The sequence below is a fragment of the Bos javanicus genome, chromosome 7, assembly GCF_032452875.1.
Source record: "Bos javanicus breed banteng chromosome 7, ARS-OSU_banteng_1.0, whole genome shotgun sequence".
Taxonomy (NCBI): Eukaryota; Metazoa; Chordata; class Mammalia; order Artiodactyla; family Bovidae; genus Bos; species Bos javanicus.
In genome coordinates, this window is record NC_083874.1 from 97545229 (window position 1) to 97561769 (window position 16541).

The 16541-nt window shown below is 48.1% G+C and overlaps 1 protein-coding gene across 1 annotated transcript in view; it reads left to right on the forward strand.

Moving 5' to 3' along the window:
- The first annotated feature begins 519 nt into the window (after positions 1–519).
- Positions 520–16541, forward strand: part of RGMB (repulsive guidance molecule BMP co-receptor b) — a 28466-nt gene continuing 12444 nt past the window's right edge. Inside the window, exons 1-4 of the mRNA XM_061424462.1 lie at positions 520–681; positions 1703–1778; positions 5418–5704; positions 10860–11368. Coding sequence (XP_061280446.1) covers positions 1774–1778; positions 5418–5704; positions 10860–11368 — 801 coding nt within the window. The 5' untranslated portion in view covers positions 520–681; positions 1703–1773. The remainder of the gene's footprint in view (positions 682–1702; positions 1779–5417; positions 5705–10859; positions 11369–16541) is intronic.

Sequence of the window (16541 nt, forward strand, 5' to 3'; positions counted from 1 at the left end):
AAGCTGGGCATCCGCGTCTGTGCGGCAAAGCGCAGAGTAGGAACCACGTGCCCACGTTCCCAGCCGCCCTGCCCTGGCGACAGCTGGCACAGCCACCGACCGGGAATAGGTTGGTGCGGGTTGGTGCAAAATGCAATGCAGCCGGCGAGGAGGGTGGCTTTGGCCGAGTGAAAGGCTCTTTGTGCCGGCCCGAGGGGTGAGGGGAACGCGGGCGAGCAAACCTGGAGGCTGGGGGTCCTGGCCCGCCGCTGCGCGCCCCTCCGCTGCCGCACTGCACAGATCCGGTGCGCGCCGGCAGGGGGAGACGTGGAGGGGTGGGGTGGAGACCCCCTAGATTTGGTCTTTGATAACGAAAGGAAAGAGACAGCAGCTTGGAGAAAGCGAGAACGCAGCTAAGGGCTTTTTGCCTCCCGCCCGCCTCCCCTAGGGAGCCGGAGAGATCGCGGCGGCAGCAAGGGCGCAGCGCCTCACCGGGCGCTCCCTCACAGTCGGGGAACCGGGAGGGCGAGCCCCCAACCCTATCCCGCGGCGGAGCCCCCCTGGAGCCCCCTGGTTCCCGCCGCCCCCACCGGGGAAAGAGAATCGGGCGCCGCGCTGCCTCGCTCAGCGCCCCGGCCGCGTGGCTTGCGGCTTATTTTCCCAGCTGGCAAGCGTCGTGCTGCAGACAAGGGAATGCCTGTGGTGAGTTGTTTATTTTGTTGAAGTTTGCGGTGGGCCAGAGGGCCAGGGTTGGGGGGATGGCGAGCGGCAGGCAGCGACCGGGACTGTTTTGTTTAGGTCTCCGTCCACCTGTGTGGTATAAATCTGCCCGCCTCGGGGCGGCGGGGAGCCAGGGTGAGAAAAGCCCAGCTCTGCAAAGGCCCCTTCTTGCCACGTGCAGACCTAGAACCGCACTGGATTCCCCACTCCCGGCGTCGGCTGGATCCGCCAGATCCCGGCGAACACTGCCCCCCCACCCCACCCCCGACCTTGCTCAGTGCTGAGAACGGGGCTGGCGCCCCAAAGGGGGAGTCAGCACCCGCGACCCGGGCCCAGCTGGCCGTCGAAGTTCCTTCCCGTGTACCCCCGCTGGTTCCGTGAGGCTCACAGAGCTGGAGGCTTTGATGCGACGGGCGCTCGCGATATCAGTGGGGACTTGTTGGGGCTGTTTCCCGCAGCAAGTCGGTTCAGCGGTGTCGGGTCTGCCCGTGATTACAGTCTGGGGATCTGGGTTGGCCAGAGTTTCCCTGACTTGAAGCCGGGGGGGAGGAAGGGAGAAGGTAAGCGGTTGGCTCCCGGGGGAGCCCAGAGGAACCCCCCTCCCCTCACCTCCCCGCCACCAGGGGCTGATGGCAGACACGGCAACGGCTGCGTTTGCCTGGAAGAAAAGCCTTAAATACATTAGCGGGCTGGTAAAGCTTTTAAGGCCTTCTCGGGAATGAGTGGCTGGCTAATGAGAGGTTAATTCTGTTTGGAAGGGAAGGCTGCGCTGGTTTCCTGAGATAAATGGACAGGAAGCGCATTACCTCCGCGCGCTGGCAAGCGACTCCCAAATGCTTTTTGCACCTGCCGCTCTGAGCAGCGCGAGCCGCGGCTGAGCCCGCAGGGATCGCGGGGGCCAGTCGGGTTCGAGCGGGTGATGAGCCCCACGCACGCCCTGGGCCCTCTCCTTCCGGGGGCGCAGCTCTTACCCCCGGCCCTGGAAATCCTCTGTCACACCCAGGTGCTGCGTGTTCCGGAGCTCAGGGGTCCCCCGATCCCGCCAAGCCCCCTCCAGGAGCGGAAGGGTTAAGAATGATGTAAGTACGATACACAAGCCGCTCGCCGCCGGGCTGTAGGACTCCGGGCTTCTTCTCCCCGGCTTTGCTGGGGAACAGCGGGGAACCTTTCCTCTAAAATGGGTGGCACACATCGCAGCCCTGGGTCCGATTCCTGGCTCCTCTGTCCCGGGGTGGTCTGTTAGAAGAGGGTCCTGGTAGATTTCTGGAAATGGAGATTCTGTATATTAACAGGGGAACAGTTTAGACATCATGTAAAGGTTCCCGAAAAGAAACCACGTCTGTTTAGAATCCATTAATGTTGCTGGCGTGTGTTTTATTTCTACTCATTTGGCACGTTCATACTATGAGATGCTTTCCTGTGTCCCCTAATTGCACTGTTCTGGTTTCCTCTTTTCTTCCTGAAAATAAAAAGGAAGGAAGGAAGAATACAAGGGGCAAGAAACGGGGTGGATTTGTTTGAATTGTGCAAGCTGTCACGTCACGGTTTTATTTTTTATTAAAATATAAAACTTTTGTAAGTCATCGATTTTATGTTTATGTTCTAGCTCCCTCTCCAGATTTTTCTTCGTAGAGTCTTAAAAGACTCCTTAACTTGCGGCATACTAGCTGGGGAAGTAGGTACGCTATAATTGACCATTCACCACGCTCTTGCTTCCCAAGCTGACTTCGGATCTTGTTAACAGTCCGCATGTACCCGGCGAATGTGTCAACTAACCTAATGTCCTGAAAATAAGAACCACCTTGCGGTTTAATTGTGAAAATTAACATTTTCCTCTAGCATACTGAACACTTATGCAGCAATTAAAAAATGAATTCTTAGGCGTATAAATCTTGGGCTTGTCAAATGTTTACAACAGAGGAGTAATAAAGCACCTCAAAAGAAATGAAGTTTTTCCTCTAAAGAACAATAGTTCCATTTCAGGACGCTAGGACGTGCAATGACTCGGGGGTGCCCTCTGTTGGTAAAATCTAGAGCAACCATGTACTTAAGGAACAAGATATAGGAGGGAGAAGAGGAAAGGGAGGAAAATTATAGAAAATCAGGAGTGAAAAAACTCCTGAATTTGATCCTTAACTCTTGGTTATATGTTTTAAAGTATGGTCAATAAAGTGGGATTCTTCTTTCATAGGAGTCGAATTAAATCTTGGGTTAAGGAAGAGGAAACATTAGTCTGTTAGCAAAATGCTTTGAAAGATGCTGTTTACATTTGATTACTTTGAAAAAGAGGTTTACCAGGGTTTCATTGACTTCATTTCATTAGTAATATGTAGTAATTGCAAGAAAATCAATTTGGGGCTTAACAGTATTTACTTCACAGTATCACCTAAAAATCATATCACATAACTCCCCCCCAAAAGTCATTTCTCCAGGCAACTCTGAAGCTACTATTAAGCATATCATGGATACACACAAGACTTGGGTTATATCGTGGGCAGTGAAAGGTATGTTTACCACTTGAGTCATCATAGTATGTAATAAGTAAGTAATGAAAAGTTGCAGTAAAAATAGATAGGCATCCTTCATTAGGGAGCTAGTGGTTTGTATAATTCAGAACGTGTGTAATGAGGAAGCTGGAGTGATGGAAGGTTTGCCCTCAATTATCCTGGTCCATTGACTGGCACTTTTTAACATGTGGAATACTAACATGTCCGTGGTTGATACGAAAATTCCTAAATTAGGGATTCTGAGTAATGTACCAGGTAGAGTTGCAGACTGCGACTTGGATATAAGTTCATTTAAAATGACAGCCCACTGCCGTTTGCGGTGCTGCGGTGCTGTGCCAAATCGCTCAGTCGTGTCGGACTCTTTGCGACCCTACGGACTGTAGCTCCGCCAGGCTCTTCTGTCCAGGGGATTCTCCAGGCAAGAACACCTGAGTGTTGGAGAAAGGCAAAGACAGGACAGTATGAAGTGGCTCCTGGCCTTTGAGGCCGTTCTTGAGATTAGATACCACTTCACACCTGCTGATAACAAATTGGAACCTATCATCGACCTCATAAAACATGCTTTCCTGTATCTCTGGAAGTCTCCTTTCCCGCCAGCAATTGGTTTCCCTCTCATTTTTGGAGCCATCCCATCGCAAAAGTAGAAATGGACCTGCTATTGAATTAATTTGCTAATAGACGATGAACATTTGTGGAAAAGCCACGGAACAACAACAGATCATGGTATAAAATTACACTGCATTAAAACTCACTATCCTCATGAATCTAACTACAGTGTAACAGAACACGTAGACGTTCCCCCTACTCTCAGAACCCCCTCCCCAACTGCTTTCAGGAAGGGAAAAATGTCAGAGTGACAGGAACACCAGCTGCCCGCGAACTCCACCAGGGAGCTGGTGGCTACCTTCCCAGGCCATCCGATTCGTTCCGGACCACGGGTCACATTCGCATTTCCAACGCGACTGGCTTTACCAAAAGTCCCGAATCGGCTCAGAAGGCGGTGGCTTTACCAAAAAAATAAAAAGACTCATTTGAAAACACCCTGATGCTGGGAAAGATTGAAGGCGGGAGAAGAAGGGGCCGACACAAGATGAGATGGTTGGATGGCATCACCGACTCGATGGACGTGGGTTTGAGTAAACTCCGGGAGCTGGTGATTGACAGGGAGGCCTGGCGTGCTGCGGTCCACGGGGTCGCAAAGAGTCGGACACGACTGAGCGACTGAACTGAACGGAACTTACTTTAAAAAAAAAAAGTCCACAGCGGGCTCAGAACGCGGCTCAGCAAATGCGATTGGCCTCGAAGGGATCTACCGCCGGGCGCTAGGCATAAACGCGCCCGTTTCCTCCGAGGATCCAGGGCTGTAGGGCAGGGACAGGGTCGGGGGCTGGTGATCTAAATAAATGCGTTACGGAGAGGGACGTTGAACCCGATCACTTTCCTTCTTGGAAAGGCGAAAGGCCAAAGGCCGGCTTCTTTGTAACGACGGAGCTGCCGTCGCCCGTCTCCACTGGGCGTGGGACGATAGTACATTGCAGGAGAGGGTGGAGGGGAGCGCGGAGGCCGCAACCAGCAATAGGGAGGCTGGGCCGCAGCGCCGCCGACCGGACCGGTGGAGGGCGGGACGCGGAACTCGAATAACCCCGGGGAGGCTGGGAGCAGGGGGTGGGGGCCTGGAGGGGCGGGTCCGGAGGGCGGGGCGGGCACTTGGGGCCCTATGAGTGGCCGACTGCGTCCACAGCTCCCGCCTCCCTGCCAATGGAGCTAGAGGGGGCGGGGAGTGGCGGGGCGGGGCCGGCGCGGATTGGCGGGGCATCGGGAGGGGCGGGGCGGCAGTGCGGGGCTGAGATTGATCGAGCGTGGGGGGCCCCGCGGCACAGAGTGATCTCGGCAGCCGGCGGCTGCGGGCCGCCGCTCGGGGCTCCGTTCGGTGCGTTTCCGCGCCCGCCGAGCCCACGCTGGCCCGGGGACGCCCCGCGCGCGCGCTGCCGGCCGGGCTTCGCACTCGCTCACCGTCTTTGTGTCTTTTCCTTCCCCGCCCTCCGCTCTCTCCTCCCGCCCTCCGCCCGCCCGCCCGCCGACTCCGGCCGCCACGATGCCTCCGCTCCCCGCGGCCGACGCCGCCGACGCGCTCCGCCCGCGGCGCTCGGCTCGCTTCTGCTGCTCCTGCGGCGGCGGCGGCGGCGGCCCGCGTCCGACGCGGGGCTGAAGGAAGAAGAAGAGGAAGCGGGGCGCTCCCTCCGGCCCATGCCGCCGCCCCGGCCCGGGACCCGCCACGGCGCCCGCGCCGCCGCCCTCGCCGGAGCCCACGAGAGCTGCATGGACGGGCATGGGCTTGAGAGCAGCATCGCCCTCCTGCGCCGCCGCCGCCCCAGCCTCCGCCGCCGCTGCCGCCGGGGCTGAGCCGCGCCGCCGCCCCCGCCGCCGCCCCGGGCTCGGCCCGCCGCCCCTGGCGCTGCTGCTGCTGTTGCTGCTCAGCCTCGGGCTGCTTCATGCAGGTATGGGGGGCAAGCGCGCGGGTTGGGGGTGGGGGAGCCGCCTCTAGGGTCAGGGGGGCTGGGTTCCCCTATCCCCCCACCCCCGAGGGGCAGAAGGCGCTGGCCGGGGCGGGAAAGGCCTCCCCAGCTCCTGACCCGCACCGTGGCCGGGCTGGCGGCGCGGCGGCAGGAACACACCCGCCAACCGAGCGGCGCGCCCAGGGCACACGGGAGCGGCCTTTCGCCCTGCCTCCCGCCAGCCCGCCCGCCGTCCCCGCCTTCTGCTCGGACCGTGGATGGATCTCTCCTCTCGCAGCCACTTATCAAAGATGTAGCGCGCGGGCGGGGGGGCTGCGCTCCCGAGACAAACGTTCCGGATGCTCTATTGCTCTCTGCATGGGTGTTTTTACTGAAAGTCGGGCTGGGATCAGGTTTCCGCCGCCGCCGCCGCCGCCTCCTAGGCTGGGGAGACCAAGGAGCCTGGTTGCTGCTGCCGCCCTGGAGTTGGGGGTGGCGTCGAGGCGAAGAAATGGCACCCGATGGGAAGATAATTCTACCCGTTTGAAAACCTGGGGGTTCATCTCGAAGTCACTTAAGACTTCTTTAAACTGGGATCACTTTCATATTTGCGAAAGCCCCTTTTAATTTCAGCTTTCACCCCCTCTTTGGAAAAACTTGGTGCTTTGTGGCTAGCCGCGTGTTTTGGGGGGTTCCAGGAGAGTGTGACCGATCTCTTGCCTTCGGGAACTTCCCCGGTGGAAGCAGCAGTGAGGAATCTGTTCTTAGCGAAGTAAAATCTTTTTGTCTTAGCGACGATGAGCCTTCTTGCGTGTTTTGCCTGTTTTTCTTTTTAATATCTTTTCATGAACACAATGATGTATGTCAGTTATATCTCAAGAAAGCCGGGGGGAAAAAAATCTAGAACGCCCTTTATAAATAAGTACCATTCCTAGCAGCATATCTAGACAAAAAGTTTTTTCAGTGCCAAATTGAAAAAGACAATCTATCTTTTAGTTTGAGAGCACCTAGAGCATTAGATACGTTATCCTTTGAGATCTTTTTGTCCTGTATTTGTGGGACAGCAATCACAACACTCTGATCTGGAGAATACTGAACTGTAATGCCACCCAACTGTGCCAGAGTTAATTTTTATTTATTTATTAAGTCATACCAGCGGTGTTAAAAATCCGGGAGGTCTTTTAAGTAATGGGGAAAAAATGTGACATTTGAGCAGACGACTAAATTTAGTTTTGCGTAACTTTGCATTGTGATGTAACAGCTGCATTTTAACACTGTCTCTTGTGGAAACAGACTGAAGTCTTAATAGAGAGTGTAAATAGCAAGTTTTACAATGATGAAGGTTTTTAATTAGTGATTTTAGAACCTTAGAAAATAAAGTCAGTCTGCTCACGGTTGCGTGGAAAACTTTTTATGACGTGTCAAAAAATATATTCAGGAGTGTTTTGTGTGGAAAAAAAAAAAAGTGTCCATAATGTCAAAGTGTAGATTTCTTGAAATGGAAATTGAGCTGGTGGGCAGGACTGTGACCCTCTTGACTGCTTAGATGTTGTTTCCTTCAGTTGCCATAGGGTCCTGTAACAGGATTGGAATGTGGTCCTTGAAGCTTTCTTCGATGGCCTCTGAAAGGCCTAAGAAGTTGGTTTAAAGGTTTAGAAAATTAAGGTGCCTGAGTTCAAGAACTTGGAATGTGAAACTCCTCTCAGTATCCTAATGTGGTCACACTGAAGTCCCCATTAGATTCGACCCAGAGTTGCTGTAGTGAGTGATATCTGTGGCTAGATTGTTGGAATGAAGCAATTAATCTGGTTTTAGGAAAGAGGGCTCCTTTGGAGAGAGTTCTTTGAAGAATGGTGCTATTGAAATGCAGGGGTTGTGTCTCCTCAGAGCAGCCAGCCTCACCTCATGCTCTTTACAGATGGGCCACCATATGTTTTATGCCCGGATCCTTATAATTTGCTTCCACACCCCAGATGGCTCTGCGTTGCACTTAATTCATTTCAGCATATCTCATTTCTTTTATTATAATCTGATGATTGGGCTGCAGATTCACTCGTGCAGGCCTGACATTGCGGAAACCGCCTTGAATGGTGAGGTCTTTATGTCTGCATCATTCATGAGAGCTCTAGACTGACAAATCCTTTAGTAAATTTCATTTACTGGGATGAAAATACAGTCACATCATAGATGGTATGATTTGAAAAAATAGATCTGTAGCTGCAGATTTTGAATTCTGCCCTTGGGAAATGAAAAGGATACTTTTATTCTTTTTTTTTTTTCTTAAGCAAACCTCTACACTTCCTGAATGGAGATCCAATATGGGAGTTCCTTGCTTACTCATATACTTCATGGTTTTCTTGGCTGCATCCTTGAAATTGTTTCTGCTCTGCATTGTCTTGGCATTTTGACAGGAAGCTTACTTTACCGCCTCTTACAGGCAAAGTGTGCATTGTCATTATAAATTCATGAAGCCTGGATATTTCTGGGTGTATGCTGCAAATTAGTCATTATATACAGGAGCCTGTGATGGGGCTGAAACTGCTGACCCACATGCACTTTCTCTCTGGTTAGCCCTCCAACATCCCACCGTCTCTATTCAAAAAGTCTGTTAGAAACCTCATCCAAAACAAAGGAATCCAAGGAACTGTGTTTTGTGTGAGATTTCTCAAAGGAATCAGCACCTACCTGCTATGAAAAAGGGTGTGGGGAAGGGAGGAAGGGAACAAAAAAGAATCTGGGAGTCTAGATTCTGCTTTTTCTTTCTAAACAGTTGCATCTGCATTTCCATGCTGGTCTTACTTTTGATATTTTTATGACTATTTGAAATAATTATAAGTAAGTGTATGCTCGGCTAGATTTTATAGACCATAAAAAGAACAGAATAGGCCCTGCAAGTTTAGCGGAAAGTTCTTGTGTTGTCATTTATGTGTTGTCCAAAAGCTGTTCGTTACTGAATGAGCCTTGGTTCATATATTTATTTTCTTGTTTACTGCTTGCTATGAATCTGATTTTAAAAGAAAAAGAGAAAAGATGTTGCTGTTCCTGAAGTGTGTGTGTGTGTGTGTGTGTGTGTGTTTTTAAGCTATCAAGTACTGTCTTGAGAATCAGAAATTTTGTTGGGGGAATGAAAATGAGATTTGAGGAAAGGCACATGTCCTGGGCTTCATGCTGGCAGTTTACAGTCCAGCCAGGTCACGGCCTTTAGTGTCCCTTTGTCTTGATTTTCCCATCTGTAAAATGGCTTTAATACCACTTTGGGGGTTGTTGGCTGGTTTTATTTTTTTGTTTCCACTTTTGCCTTTTTGAGTAAAAACAGTTGAAAGATGATTTGATCTACTTTGTAGAGAGGAATTCTATAAATACTAGAGCTGCTTTTGTCAACTTTGGAATGAGAAAACATGAAAGAGGCCAAATGCATAAAGATGCATCTGTGATTTTTATTTAGTGCCTTTAACAGCTGTAAATTCACAGCTCCAAAATATTAGAATATTTTAATCTTCTCTTTTCCTTGTGTTAAGTCAGATATCCAGTCTTGACTACATTTTCCCTTTTTGGTTTTGGAAACTTAGGGATGGTTGGGGGAGTGCCTTACGAGGTTGTCATCGACTCCTCGTTTCCCCAGCTGATGCCAGGAACAAAGATTACAGGCTATTTCACTCATTTAAAAGCAGTTTACTACTGAAAAGACTAAAATATCTTTCTACGATGATTATTAGAGTTAGTTTTAAGTCTTTATCAGATAATGTCCTAAATCTTGATATCGTCCTGAAGTTTTGTTATGCCTAAATCTTGAATAATTACACATTTAATAATACTCTACTGACTGATGCACCCCCTCGGATATTTCATGCCTAGAAAAGATCACAGAATTTACTTTCGAACAACCTATTCATTTCTCAGATGAGGAACCTGACTTGAGATTGAGGCTCCTCCATAGTTGAGATACCTATAAAGAATGTGCAGGTAACACAAATAACGTGTTACAGTTCATTTCTATAAAATTTGAGGTGGACAATAAAGAAAATTGTTTTTCTTTTCCGTGTTTCTGGTGTTCTCCTTTTAAGGAATACAATATTAAACTGATTAGTATACACACTGACCTAGTATTGGCAGTTCATTGTGGGTTTTGTGCTTTGAGAGATTTTACAAACTTTTGTATAAAAAGCTAGGGGCAAACCATAATTTGAAAACTTACTGTTTAAATAGTAGGGCAGTAATCGTGTGATTTTTCATTACTTTATGTTAGCTTTGCTTAAATCATTAAGTTTATGTGAATCATTGATTTAAGGGGGAAAAGTAGTTTTATATATACTCAAAGAATTCTGTCTCTGGTTCTGTTTCTAGAAAAAAACATGGTTGGTGGGATCACCTGTCAGTGTTGTGTACATTTTGAGTTAGCATACTTTTACTGTGAACTGTTGAGGAGCTAGAATCCTGGAGGATTGATGTTATGGGATAGTGAATACCTAGCTTGGTCAAATCAGTCACTCTATTTTTTTAAACGATCATTTACACTTTGTAGAAACCAAGGGATTATGTGTGTTAATTTATATGCAATTTGTTGGTAAATATTTCTCAAGAAAGACAGAATAACTTAGTACCTGGATTTTTTCCTGATATTCTTGCCCTGTACTAGAGTAGAATCAGGTAAAGGTGTTTTAACTAATCACGCTATAATTTAGGAGTTTCCCCTCCCTGAAGTGTGCAGGCTTTACTCATGGTTTTGTGTACAGACTGTGCTTTTCAAAGCAAATTACTTACGCAGTTTTCAAAATCAAAACAAAGTTCACATCTTTGACTTGGCCTTAGAGCAAAGGGATCTTTCTCAAAATCTAGAAACCAGAGCAAAGTTGATAAAATATTTCCTTTATCGTTCCCTTGTAGTTTAGCCTAAGAACACCTGACTAAACTCCTGTTCACTCTCAGTGGCCCGCGCTTTAGTTGTTAAGTTAACCAGCTGCATGCAGTGGTTCTTCCAGTGGCTTACTTTGTGAGAGACCAAGAAGCCACAATGCAACCCTATTTCTGAAGGCCTTCTTAAAATAGGAGTATAGGAAATAGAACAAACAGTTCCCAGGGGAGAATGTCCTTTTCTCATGCAGCTCAGAAAGTTGTGAAGCCTTTTAAAAACATTCGGTCTTAATCGTCTTTCTCCTAGGTGACTGCCAGCAGCCAGCCCAGTGTCGAATCCAGAAATGCACCACGGACTTTGTGTCCCTGACCTCACACCTGAACTCCGCCGTCGATGGCTTTGACTCTGAGTTCTGCAAGGCTCTGCGCGCCTATGCTGGCTGCACCCAGCGGACTTCCAAAGCCTGCCGTGGTAACCTAGTGTACCATTCTGCTGTGCTGGGTATCAGCGACCTCATGAGCCAGAGAAACTGTTCCAAGGATGGACCCACATCATCTACCAACCCAGAAGTGACCCATGACCCTTGTAACTATCACAGCCACGCGGGAGCCAGGGAACACAGGGGCGGGGACCAGAACCCTCCCAATTACCTTTTCTGTGGCTTGTTCGGAGACCCTCACCTTAGAACTTTCAAGGATCACTTCCAGACATGCAAAGTGGAAGGTGCTTGGCCACTCATAGACAATAATTATCTTTCAGTTCAAGTGACGAACGTGCCCGTGGTCCCTGGATCTAGTGCTACTGCGACAAATAAGGCAAGTGTACTTTTTTTTTCCTTCTTCTTTCCTTCTGTAACTTTCAGATGTTTGATTCTTCAGACGACTGGAACTTCTGTTGGCCAGCTCGGCACAGAAGGTGGATAAAGGATTAAATGAAAGTTACTTGGTAAAAAAAAAATTTTCTCACTGGAATTCTTGTAGGTCTAAGTTTAAATAGGCAATGATATGAAAAATAAAAAGGAAACAGTGAAGTTGGGTTCTCTAGGGAAAAGGCAGGCCTGTTTAATGAAAAAAAAAAGTTCTTTTTTTCCAGTGATGTCATTTTTGAGTGCAGATGTGTGTGGCTCTTGAAGAAATCCACGTTCAGATTTATCAGATGACTGCAGTGGGTGTTCTGAACAAAGAACGCCGTGAAACCTAAGAGAGCGACTCATCAGGAAACCTTATTGGAAACTTGGAAGCTATAGTAAAATGTGGTGACCAGGGAAGTTAAGAAGTGGATTTTGCAGAGCAGTAATACCTAATTCTGTGTAACCTCAGGATAAAATTTAAGTCAACCAGAGGGGAAAACTGACAAAATTAAGCTTACCGGGTCTAGCTGCCATTGTCTGTGGTTGGTGTTTGTTCATTTTAAAGAAACTGATACTGATGAGGGAGCCTCAAAGCCAGCATTAAGGCACCAGAGTCTTAGTGCAGACAGGTGGCGAGGAGCTGTGACTGGGTTTCCAGTTGTCAGGCCAAACTGATTCAGGCGTTAGTAAACAGAGGTCCAAAAGGGTTTTCCACAAAAGTGGTGTCCCAGGGGCTTCCCTGGGGGCTCAGTGGCGAAGAAGAACCCACCTGCCAGTGCACGGGACACGGCTCAGTCCCTGGTCCAGGAAGATCCCACATGCCTCCAGACTACTAAGCTCATGCACCATATCTACTGAGTCAGAGCTCTAGAGCCCGTGTCCCCCAGCAAGAGAAGCCACCACAATGAGAGGCCTCACAACTGGAGATGACCACCCCCCACTCTGGGCAGCTGGAGAAGGCCTGCAGATAGCAAGGAAGACCCATAAACAAATTTTCTCAAATGTTTCTAGTGTTAACAAAAGTGTAACAACAAGGAACCAGCTCCTTGGCTATCTTCTCCAACTATAAAATCGCACATACAGGTTTTCTTATTTTGTATCATTTCATTTTGTTTATTGTAGCTTTTCATCAGTTGGGTTAGATTAAAATGTAATTGACAGCTAGCACGCTTTTATAATCCTTAAGGACTGTTCTCTTGATTCCAGGCCTTGCCTCCAAACATATGTAGCATAGTTTTTTAAGTGAATTTAAATTATTTAACTTGGCATTTTGTGGAGGGAATTTTAGCACACTTCCAGAGACTGTATGGAGACACCCTGGGGTGTCACAAATCTAAGATTAGAAGTCATCACCCTGAACAAGGGAGACTATACATTGGTCCAGACATCTTAGGGGAACTTAAAACTATTTACACTTCAATTCCCAATAAAACCCAAGGTTGCCTTTCCAAACCTTATGTCTCAAATAAACTTTTCTTCCTCTGGATTTTGCAAGTAGATAATTTTTCCTGTCTGTATATTACAATATGTATTTGCTATATGTTATAACGTTGATAGCTGCAAAGTCATAAGGTAAGCAATGAGCAACAATTCATCATTGCAGACTCAAAGGGCATAAAACCTGGTAATAGTTTTTGAAAAGACATGGCACTGAAAATTCAAGAAGGCAATTCCATTGAAAATGCAGAAAATCATCAATTTTGCAGATAATTGAGGGCTTGGAAGGGTAGCTTTCACACGATACTTTTGAGATTCATAAGTGCTGTGTGCATGGGAAAATTTACAGTTGACCCTTGGACAACGTGGGTTTGAACCCAGCCAGTCCACATATGTGGATTTTTTTCAGTAGTAAATGCTACAGTACTACGTGATCCCTGCTTGGGTGAATCGGGTACAGAACCCTGTATACAGAGGGTTAGCTATAACGTTATATGTGGATTTTCAACTGCCCAGGGGTCATTGCAACTAACTCCCCTGTTGTTCAGGGGTCAGCTATATTGTTTCTTTCACAAGCCCAGAGTTTTATTTTCCAAGCCTTCTATCCAGTCACATGTCACTTCTATTTGGTGTTCAGCCTTTCAAAAATGTACTTTTTACTGATCGTGTTGAAAATATCTGGGGACAGCTGGTTGCCTTATGAGTACGCATAGTATATGAATGCGACAGTTGACATTGAAGTACTTTAGATCATTCTATTTCAGTTGTGGTTGAACCTATCATAGTTTTTAGCAAATAACGTAAGTACAATTTGTTTTCTCCCTCACTTTGGTGAGGATCAAAGGTTTTACCCTTTCTAGAAAGGAGGGAAAAGTTATCTATCTTTTAACATAAATTCAAGCAGACAATGAGAATGTTTGGTCTTTAATTGCCCTATGGGAAAGTATTCCCCCCACATCTGGTGACCATGCTGTTCAGCAACAAATTACTCTATGGCTTCATGACCTCCAGTGCTTGTTTTTTTTTTTTTTTTTCTTTCTTTTCTCTTTTTGTAACTCTCTCCAAAGCCGCCCAAAAGCGTGTGAAGATTACTGTTTGAGGGCCTGTCTCTGTGTTGGTATGGCCTCTGCTGGTGAAGCCAAACAAAGACCTAAAATCTTGCACTGCAATTCCTTCTGCTGTACCCAGGACCAAAATAAAACTTTTTAAAAATTTCTAAGCAGTGAAAACAGTCCACTCCAGTATTCACGCCTGGAGAATCCCATGGACAGAGAAACCTGGTGGGTTACTGTCTATGGGGTCCCATAGACTCGGACATGATTGAGTGGCTAACACACACACACACACACACCATGAAAAAAATGCGATGCTGAAACTGTTGTGTCTAAGCAGCCATTCATTCCACCATCCTCAGCACAAAAGTAAAGCACTGGACTCAGGTATTTGGCTCAGGCAACTCAGTCCTGGGGCCGTGGGCTTCCTGAGCAGGCCATCATCTTCAAGGCTGCCTTTGTGAGCTCTGCCTGCCCCCTGAACACCCAGGTTTCCCTCATCACAGAAAGACAAAGCTTAGGGGGGAAAGAAATCTAAACAACAGAGGGAAAGAAAACGAAGTCATCTCTGGTCAGTTCAGTTCAGTTCAGTCACTCAGTCATGTCTGACTCTTTGCAACCCCACGGACCACAGCACACCAGGCCTCCCTGTCCATCACCCACTCCTGGAGTCTACTCAAACTCATGTCCATTGAGTCGGGGATGCCACCCAGCCATCTTATCCTCTGTCGTCCGCTTCTCCTCCTGCTAGCTAAGCCTTTCTTCACCAGGCCTGCAGTGCTTGATGGTGTGGTCTCATCTCCCCTGGTCCACGTCCTCTCCCCCTTCCCAGCTGTGCACAGGTACACCTTCTCAGGGCCAAGGCTCCGGGCTGTGCCCTGCGCCAGCCTGTCTGGTTCCCTCCCTTCCCCAGAGTCTGTGTGCTTGGCCACCTGGCTAGCTCGATGCGTTCCTAAAGGGGACACCAGGGCTGTTTTTCCCCCCTCCCCACCCCGGGGGCTGCCAGGGCTCCTTGGCACACCTGCACACACCTCTGCTAAGATGCGTGTCCACTCTGGGCCACCTTCCCCATCTTTGTCTACAAGAGGCGGGCAGCTTCAGACCTGCAAATGCTCTGCAGAAAAGATATGAGAGAGGGGATGGGCTGAGAACGGGCAGGGTTGGTTCTGTGGGAAGGAGCACTGTTTATGTGTTTGGGGCTCCAGGGGGATACAGTGCTGTCTTCTCTCCTGATCCTCACACAGATAAACAAGCAGATCATCCGTGGAGGGTGCTGGGCAGCATACCTTCTCTTCCACGTTCTCTTTGCCCACCCCTCAGTCTCAGCTTCATGTTGTGTAACTATGTATCCCTGTTTATGTGGATCTAAGAAGGAATTGCATATGCCATGATTGCAGAAGGCAATTTTGGTGTGAATTATTTCATAAAAAGATTTTGCCCTTCACAAATGGAGTCCTAGTAGCATGTATGAAAATCTCCAATCTCTCAGGTGCATTTAAAATGGTTTCCTTTTCCCTAAAATTTCAAGGATGCATTTATTACACATCTAAACAAGGGTCTTTCCTTGTAGCTCAGTTGGTAGAGAATCTGCCTGCAATGCAAGAGACCAGGGTTTGATCCCTGGGTCGGGAAGATCCCCTGGAGAAGGAAATGGCAACCTATTCCAGTGTTCTTGCCTAGAGAATCCCATGGACAGAGGAGCCTGACGAGCTACAGTCCATGGGGTCGCAAGAGTCGGACATGACTAAGCAACTAAACCACCAAACAGTGGCAATACTTTTAACAATTATTTTATACAAATAACTTGTGTACTTTTGCTTTGTTTTTCAAACCTTTCCTTTCAATGTAATCATATCCTTTCTTCAACATTCTAGCTTGCTTATCCTATTCTTCAAAGTCAGGGAAACAACATTGCAAGTAGGAGGGGATATTGAGATGACAGCCAGTCCTTTATAGATCTTCAGACCCTTCTATACTGCATCCGTTAATGAGAGAAGGTGGTTTACCTTCAGGCAGTTTGGTTTTGGGGAGGAGGTGTGTTCCTTGTGCTTAACCAAGCCAGGCGAGTGGACACTCAGGTGCTTCGTACGTCCTTGCCGCTGCCCCAGGCCACCCGCTGTGGTAACCCATGGGCAGCAGGACTCTGTGCCTATCCAAAGCACGAGAAGAGAGCCTGTCTTTCAAAGTCCATAAATATCTGTACTTCTGGAGCTGTGGCTACTTGCTGAGAGATTTTCCTGGAAATCACCACTGGCTGATGATACTGGAGATACAGGAAGTCTTGAGTTCCTGGGCTCCATTCTCGCTGGCTGCCCACAGTGTTCCCTGGTGATAAAATGTCCTTCTCTTGTAGGGTCCTGGAGCACGAGTTGGGTCCTCTCCTGCTTTTGATGCCCCTTAGCATGCCCTGTTGTTCAGCAGGAGAATGTGGGCATGTAAACCAATGTTCTGGGTCATTCTCTGTTGGTTATAAAGTCAGAGCCAGATGTGCCTCTGTTGCAAAGCCTTCCAAGGATTGATTTTTTTTTTTTTTTAGGCATATCTCTGGATCAGGCTTTGGGAATCTGTCCTCTTTTGACCCTAAGCCTAGTGGATTTTTTTTGTAGCTAAGTTTTTGTAACCAGTTATGTTTTTAGTATCTTTATGGAG